At 38.9% G+C, this 9,167-nt stretch overlaps 1 protein-coding gene across 1 annotated transcript in view; it reads right to left on the bottom strand.

The window, feature by feature from the left end:
* Positions 1–311: 311 nt before the first annotated feature.
* Positions 312–9,167, bottom strand: part of LOC125045875 (caprin-1-like) — a 9,628-nt gene continuing 772 nt past the window's right edge. The window contains exons 2-5 of the mRNA XM_047643441.1: positions 4,216–4,458; positions 3,779–3,940; positions 3,334–3,504; positions 312–2,170 (exon numbers count right to left, since the gene is read on the bottom strand). Of these exons, the coding sequence (XP_047499397.1) occupies positions 821–2,170; positions 3,334–3,504; positions 3,779–3,940; positions 4,216–4,458 (1,926 nt within the window). The 3' untranslated portion in view covers positions 312–820. The remainder of the gene's footprint in view (positions 2,171–3,333; positions 3,505–3,778; positions 3,941–4,215; positions 4,459–9,167) is intronic.

The raw sequence follows: 9,167 nt of genomic DNA, 5'->3' as shown, positions 1-9,167 counted from the left end.
ACATTTAACAATTGAAATTTGTAAGAAAAATTACTGAACAACTGTTTCCTGCCTGTCTTACATATTCGTTTTCTTCTTGACTAAAAACAATTCAGTAGCTTTGAGATCTCTTACTATACTTAACATTCACCAGCAGCACTGACTATTGCATTTATCCCTTTTATCAAGTCTGAATACCAATGGTTGTTCAAGCACTGCAGAATGTGATCCTTGTTTGTTGCTTTTTTTTAACAGCCAATTGTATGGGTACATTGGAATTTGCCACACAATTCTTTTGTTTCAATTCTCAAGGGTAATAGAAACTCTAAAGGTGCAGTAAATGATAATGTATTGGAAGCTTTGACAGTCTGAAAGTGGAAGAGTGAAGAAGTGGTTCAAATACCCACCTGGAAGAGGGGGGAGCATTCAGGCACCCTCCACCCCTCCCCCACACTCCAGGAATAATGTGCTTCCATAAAAATTATATAGAAAAAAAACTTTTTTTTTGTATTGTTTTGTATAACCTTACAAGTCATGGAATAGTTTAGAGTGAAATGAAGTTTTTTTTTTTTTATGAGTTCAAAGAACTCACGGTTTTCTTGTTTTCCTTCTCTTTTTTGGCAAATTTTTCACTTTAATTGATGCATCACACTACATTGTCCCGTAAAGAATGCCCTGTACTGTCTCTCCAATAACTGTTTACACATTAAAGCACTACCCTTTATCACAGGCAGTGCAAAGTCAGTACGTTGTGCAACGTAGTGCAACACCTCTAGCGTTTTAGTACACATGGTAGCCCCACTTGTCATCACAGTCACAGCTAAATCATCACCAATTTGCCTCACTGCTGTTGATGCTGCTGTTGGTAGGGAGGTCGCTGGCCTTGGTATCCACCCCCACGGCCTCTGAAGTTTCCTCGGGGTCCTTGTCCTCTGAAGCCACCACGACCACCGCGAGGACCTCCTCCCATTCCTCCTCTTCCACCTCTGTAACCACCTCCACCATAGCCTCCTCCATAGTTTCCGCGGCCATTCTGGTAGCCGCCTCCGCCACTGTTGCCCCGACCGCCCCGGAATCCACCCCTGGTTCCAAAACCTCTACCCCTGCCTCCTCGGTAACCTCTTCTTTCATAGTCTCCATGTCCATTGGTGGGAGCCTGAGCCTGGTTCACCTGATTTTCATCAAATTCTTCCCAGTTCCCAGTTTCTCCACCAGCCCACTTGTCATCACCATTGACTGGGACCTCTTGGACTCCCCAGGTGTTTTCTTCTGGCTGCTGCTGTTGCTGCTGAACAACTGGCCCAGACTGCTGAGTGGGTGGCTGTTGTTCAGTCCATGGACTAGCCTCTGGGTTGAACTCTACTTCCACCTTCTCCTGAGGACGAGCCTGGGGAGGCAGTGGAATAGGTGGCGGGGGGTTGGGTGTACTGTCCACAACAGGATTGTTAGGGTAGACAGGCACACCTTGGGAGTACGCTGCTACATTAATGTTATTGTAAGTCTGATTGGTGTATGTTTGCGTGGAAATGTTGGAGGGATGCGTTGGGTCCTGGCCTGGAGCCACCATAGGAGTGGGCGGCTGTGGCTGCTGCTGTACTGGCGACATAGTCCTTTGGGGGTCAGGTTTCACACTTCCAATGGACACCACAGCTGGATCCATGTACACAGTGGGAGGTTCTTGAGCAACCTGACTTTCCTGCAAAAAGTCAAAGCTCCCAGGAGATACGAGGTCACTGAGAGAGATCTGCTGAAGCTGTGGTGGGGGAGGTTGCAAGGGTGTGGCAGCTTGCTGGGGTGGAGGCTGCTGGGGTGCTTGTTGTGGTGCTGGCTGTGGGACCTGCTGAGGTGCTTGCTGTGGGGGTTGTTGTGGTAGTGGCTGAGGAGCAGCTTGCGTGAAGTAGGAGGGAGGTGCAGGTGGCAGGCCAGGAGCTGCAGGTGGGGCACCAGGAACAGCTGCTGTAGTCATCTGAGCCATTGCTGCTACAATTGCCTCCTGTGTGGGTGTGACTGGGTTGGGCTCCTGGTTAATTGCCGCAGGGAGAGGGGGAGGGGTGACTGTTGGGAGTACAAGGCCAGGAGGAGGACCTTCTGTAGTGATGTTGTTCACCACTTCCTCAATAGCAGGTGCAATTAACTCTGTTTCCTCACCAACCATGCCATTTGTGTATTCCTCAGCCACTGTTTCTTTCTCCTAGAGAAGAATGAGAAACAAAATACATTATTAGAGCACATCCTAAAATACCTTTAGATATTCCAACACTCCTTTCTGGAAATCACTAAAGAGGTTTTTACAACTACGACATAGGAAGGCATTAAACCAGGTCAGCATAAAGCACGACTTGCAAAAATAAAAAGTTGGAGGGGAGGAAGGTCAGAGGCAAACAGAGGAGGGTTGAGTTATGCAAAGAAACACAAGGCAAATCCACACTTGTCTAGCCACCACACTGTTATGAAGTCTCCATAAAAAAAAAATAATAATAATAAAAATAAAAAAATCTTCAGACCACTGCAAGGACAGGTTTGATCCTCAACCTTACCTTGACAACGGTAAGGATGATTCTTGAAGATCTGTCGAAAAGAACAAGACAAAAAAAGCTTACTTGCCCTTCCTTTTCCCACAACCCCTTCCATCCACTTAAGCAACTTAAGCACTGATACATTTTCTCATATTATTACAGACCACATAATGCTCACCAATATAGCTTTCTTTCTGGGCTATTCGTATTGGTATTTCTGCTTTATTGGTGGCAGTCAAGAGGGCTCTGACACAATGTAACAGTCAAGTTAAACCTCATTATGTTCCAGAAAGGTTATTGGAAGTATATCCTTGGCGAGATTTTTCTTACCCTAAAATTTCAAAAAGCTCCCTATATATTTTTGATACCTTGCTAAGCTAGTACAACAACAGGGACTTTTTCACATGCTAGATCATCCTAGTATCCCAGCTTTGATGTTCTAATATAAAGAATACATTGGTTAAAACAAGTAGAGAAAACAAAAACTAAAAAGGTAAAAAATAGGATAAATGTGGTAAGAATATCATATTCTGAAAGCCAACAACAATAACTTTATCAAAATACATTAATGTGACACCAATAGATAAGTACAAAAAGTAGAATAATTTTATGAAGCAAAGAAAGGAATATACTTGCATCTGATTACTAAAAACTTCATGAAAAAGATATCATGACAGACTCACTGGGTAACATTATAAATTGCATCTCATCAACAAGACATCTAACACAATCAATTAACAGAAATGTTGTCAATATTATACAAAAAAAATCTCAACATCTTCATCGGCCTTAAGCTAATCAAATTGCAAAAGTTCAAAAACAAAGAGCAGTCACTCACGGGCTCTTTGCTGATAGCCTCTTCCGTCGTGGTTGGTTTTCTCTCAGGATAGCAGCAGACAGAAATCTGTTCCACAATGTTACGCAGGGCTTTGTATGTGGTGCTAGCGACTTCCTTATTCCTCCCTTCCAGCAGATGGAGGAAATGCTCTCCTGCTTTCCGTAGTTCATCCTGATTTAAAAAGAAAAATGTTATTTTTTGGATAACCTTTTCAACCTCTATGGTGGCAAAGACAAATGCAAGCCAAATAAATGTAATCAGTGCAATTACAAACATGGGTGAATCTTTTACATATTTTTTTTTCTTCTTTATTTCCTCAACTAACATAATATTTATTCCTACCACTCAAGAACATTAAAAGAATACTCGTAAATAAATATAAACTCATAATATACCAAACACAAATCTCTATTTGCATTATGTAAAAAGAAATTGGTCTGCTTACATTGAAATCAGGCAAAGGCTGGCCTTCCGACCTGGTTGGGGTCACCAATTTGAAAAAAGCATCAAGCTGATTTATGTTCTCGGGCTCAAGCTGTACAGCACCATTGGTCCCCGCCAAGAAGTCTGTGCGAGCCTCTTCCTGTCCCATTTGATGCAAAACTTCCTGTGAAGAAAGAATTAAAAGTTATAATAAACTGCACAATTGTAATAAAGTTCAATTTCCCAAACTGCCAACAAATTGTGCCCAAACTTTTCAATAGATCTGATACAATAGTAGAGTAATGATTAAAAAAAAATATCTTTACAAATAACAATCAACTGTACTAGAAACATGGCAAGATTCCTCCATCAACTCAGTCTTTTTTTTTTCTCTCTTTTCTTAGTCTCCCCTCCCATTCATCCTTTACACACAAACCTACAAAAATAACAAGACCATACCTGAATTTTTAATATTTCTTTCACGCGATTTACTTCTTCCTGAAACCGTTCTTGCTGTTCCCTTTTCAATTGTCTCTTGGAAACTTTGTTGTGTTCTGAGACGATGTTGGAGCATTGCTGACTCAGCTCCCGCATCAGGTCCAGGTTGGCAAGAACATTGTCATAGTTCTGTATGGCAAGCTGCTGGTCCTCATTTAGTTTCTTTCCAGCTCGGATGTCCAATCGGTACTGTTCCAGTTTGGTCTGTGGATTGAAAAAATGAAAAGATTTAAACATGGTGCAGGGTAGATTTAACTCATGAAAATCAGTAGATTTAACTCATGAAAATCATTAGGTTTAAATTCAAATAAGGTAAACAAAGTTCAGCTTGTAACACAGATGACTATGGTTCTCTGTAGCTTTACAAGATGGCAATATAAACCTCATAAAAATATTTAAAAAGTAACAAAATCGGACACTTATGATACTTTTTACTCGCATTTACATAAATAGTATTATTCACCATGATAATCATAGGGAAAGGAATTATATCATTTTTAATATAAAAAAACATCTAATATGGGTGATGATAGTGACATCAAACAAACATATATCTTATAGTTGAACTACTGGATTAAGCTAGCAGGTGGTTATTCAGGTTCAGTACTGGAAAAATGTCTTTTTACTAATGCTATGAATATTGATAGTGTTATTTTTATTACAGAATTTATAATTACTATAATGTTATAAACATTAGTAACATCAAAATAAGATGACATAAAATATTTTCATAAATCAAGGAAAAAAGTAGACGGGCGAGACAGGCGTACTCGTAACTGGCTCATTGGTGACTTAGTACAAGTGTAGCCATCTATGACTAAAACAATTAATAAAGTAAAATCACAGTGGACATGGCATGTACGTACATACTACGCCTGTCAGCAGTGAGTCAAGTCTTTCAATATTTTTTTTTGCATCATGAACTCTTTCACATGAAAAAGGAATATTGTCATCATTTTGCCATGGGGTAAAATCAAATAAGTCAGATATGTCCCAACATGGTCCTCTTTCTATGGGTTAAACCACTTAGGACGCCATGTATTATCCATATTTAGGACTTGAGATAAATTAGACCTCTCACTCTGTCAGTGTTTCAATCCCTCCACACAGTGGGTATTGGATGTGACAATTCTCCACACAGTAACCTGCTCACATGCACTGTCCCCAAGACCTTATAAGGTTGCTGCTTATCTCTGACCCTTGGCTGTGCCCCTAATTTGACACCTGATCTTGCCTGTTCCTCATCTCACCAAAAGATGTTTTTATTATTCCACTTCCACATCATGTACATCATCTTCGAACCTAGCCATTCACCCACACCCATCCTCCAGCCCAACTCCCCACACACCACCACCTATAGATTTGCATGATTTTTGTTCAACCATGCCCATGGATTACTCAATCATTCAATATGACCCTATTCTATTAAAACTACAGATTACCTGGTATAGGAATATGAGTATAAGAATCTATTCAATTTGGCAAATGAAAAATACAGTTCTGGTTCATGTACTACACAGAACATTAGTACGAGCCTTTAAGAAATTATGATAATCAACAAGTGTGCAAAACCAAACTCGCAAGACTGGCACATAAACAATGAAGCAAGATATTTATAAGATTACTGAGTACATTCTTCAATGGAATTATGCAAATCCACTTGATATGGTAAAAGAGAATTGAACTTTACTAATACTTAATGTGAAGAAAACTGTATATTCATGAAAATTTCCCCATTGAATTTATTCAAACCCACTTCATATTGTAAAACAGATTTGCACATTACAAAAACTTACTATAAAGAATACTATTATCCTAGATGAATCTTTGTATTTTTAAATTTTTCTCTAGCTCAACATATTATGCAAGTATAATATAAACCTACAGGACAATAACCGTAAATTAAAATAATGGCAACTAAAGACTATCAAAATTTCTAAAGGATTGGATTCGTTTTATAAAAATTAACGTCAAAGTGCCTTAAGTGCAAGCAACAATGCAAATCTGATGTTAAGCAACATGTCTACACTTTTTACTTCATGTAGCAGCAGAGCTCTACCCATCCTCTGGTTAAACGGAGTATTTATTTATATTTTTAGTTGTAGTATAATGAATAGCTACACTGGTTAGGAATACACGGCAATCGGAAGAGATTTAGGAAGGTTTAGGTTATTACAGCCCCCAGCTAGGGTAGAATGGTGATCAGGAGAGGATCAGGGGGAAGAGCCCCCAATAGGGAAACAAGGGGATCGGAAGGGAGTCTGGGGGCATAGCCCCCGGGTTAGGAAGGTTTTCGGTTCATACAGCAATCTTTGAATTAGTTTATCTGTTTAGGCTTGGATTCATTCACACAATGTGCGGGTTTTTTCCTTTTCTTCATTATATGAAATGCAATTCTTGACTTGGGTTTCCATTTTCGTACTCTCCCTTTCTAACCCCTTCCTGATGGGTCACGCTTATAGGCGTCAAAACAAACCGCTCTAAATGTGGCGTGCGGCTGTACGCTGCGGCGGCGCACCAAAGCACTCCCAGGCAGTGATTCGGCTTGATGTACCGAACTCACAAGCTCAAAGTCGGCGCGTTGCCGTGGTTCGCCAGAGCGTAGTTTTTTTTGTTTTTTTTTTAGTTTTCTACACCCGTCACTAAGGGGTTAAATCACCTTCAACTAACTTTAAAAAGAGGAACATTTGGCTTATCTTTTCAAAACTGTGTTTTCTTTAGTTTTAAAATTAAAGTTTGTGTGGAAGACCTCTGTGTACTTTCCCTCTAAAACCCTGATTCCCCACATCCCCTAAGATTGTAGGGGACAGGGTGAAAAAAACAGATAAAAAAATATATTCCATTTCATCCAGAATTACCAAATATATTTTCATTAGTGAGTGTTCAACCTGCAGAAAGTTAAACAAGTTCACAATAATTTACCATAGACCTATCTACAGTGAATCAAGTGCTTCTTGTGACCTTCTTTGGTGTGAAGGAAACACAAGACAACAAAGCTATATCTAACTAAATATATATGGTAGAAGTTTGTCCATAATGAAAAAGCACTAAGGGTACAGATGCCAGAACATTTAGTCACAGCCTAGTGATCAATGATCATCAAAAGATCCAGTCCTAGTTATGTATAGTTCATAGGCCTTAGGCTTTACCAATCAATTATATGTTTGGAGTTGAAATGGAGTTAGACTGATACAAGTCAGGTATGGTGAGGTCAGGTCAGGTCAGGTTTTGGAATAAGTTTGTCCCAGATGCTGCATCAGTCACTTATTTACTCTGCAATATGTAAAACTAAACTGGACTTAAACAATCTATAAAGGTACAAGAAAGGACAAAGGCCACTTCTGTCCCCCAACTCCACAGCGCAAAAATATCCAACAACTTAGGCTGGTGTGACTGGGTATGCCCAACTGCCCAAGGGGATGGTTGATGAGGGGCTCTGCCTTATCTTACTTTTCCTTATTTGTGGCATTACTGTTCATGTCTGCAGAGCATTTCTTGCACCAATGACAACTTTTTGTTAACAAGAATATCCTTTGTGTGTCCATAAAATAAAGATTAACCAAATTGTCAATTATTAAACATTAAGAGAACAAGTTTTTACAGCGGGTGATACTGTATTTTGAGATCAAAGTAAACTTCTTGATTGAGAATATCTGCATCTCTGTAATGATTTCAAACATCACTAACCACTTTCTAATCCATTGTAACCCAATACTGCTGGATCATGTATAGGGATCATCAACTACTTGATCGACACGCGTGGTAACATACTAGAGCGCATCGAGCATCGACACTCGTGGTAACACACTAGAGCGCATCGGGCATGAAGTTCTGCTATATGGAGCAGACGGTTATCAGAAATCACTGGAGTCTATGATGCCAAGAGATTTTCAATAACATCATTGATGGATTAACCCAAAGCCACCGGGGAAAATTAATAAAAAATGGGGAAAATGCAGTGTTCATTTTCTATATTTTTTGTTAAATGTCTCTGCACATAGATCGCTCTGCTAGTGCTTAGCCACAAAAGAGTCAATTAGTAGACCTCGTGACTTGTGTGATTTGAATTGGTGGGAAAAATGTTTTTACTAGTGCTATGAATAACAATGGTGTTTTTTATTATAAGCATTATAATTAATATAATGTTATAAAAATTGGTAACAGCAAAATAAGATAACAAAATATTTTCGTAACTCAAAGAAAAGGGTAAACAGGCAAGACAAGCACTACTCATAATTGGCTCATTGGTGACTTAGTACAAGTGTAGCCATCTATGTGTAAGAACAATCAAACAAGTAACTCACAGTGGACATAGCACATACAACACGTCATGCCCGTCAGCATTGGGTTAATAAACTTCAATTTCCTTTCCATTTTTTACTTTTATGGGAATTTTTTCAGTTACAGTAAATATCAAATATCTAATCTAAATACTTTTTGGTTAAGTAACTTACACACAAATATACATTTTTATAAATAAGAACTGTAAATTTACAATGATGTTAAGAGTTCACTGACCAATGAGCAGCCTTGTTTCAAATGTTTGTAGGCTCCAGCTATCAAAGTTATATGAACAGACTATCCTTAGGCATACCTTCAAGCAAATTAACTATGACATAGACAGAAGGGCAATAAAGATTTTCATCATGTATGAAAAGAAAACAAAATGTAACAACAATAATATACAAATCCAAAGGAGAAACTGGTTAAACTAAAGTAAAAAGGAGGTAAAACAAATATTGCTGTTAAGAGTATATAATCTGCATAAAGAAAGTCTTTGCCAATGTGGAGATCAATTCAGAAATTATACAGTAACAAGGAAATTGATTAGGAACACCTACAGAGTAATTTTCCACACCTTGCTACATATTGCATCATCACTGTGCAAGAAAACACCTAAGGTTTAAGGCTAA

Source organism: Penaeus chinensis, chromosome 38 (assembly GCF_019202785.1).
Source record: "Penaeus chinensis breed Huanghai No. 1 chromosome 38, ASM1920278v2, whole genome shotgun sequence".
In the NCBI taxonomy this organism is placed as follows: domain Eukaryota; kingdom Metazoa; phylum Arthropoda; class Malacostraca; order Decapoda; family Penaeidae; genus Penaeus; species Penaeus chinensis.
This window is presented reverse-complemented; position numbering and strand designations above follow the sequence as displayed.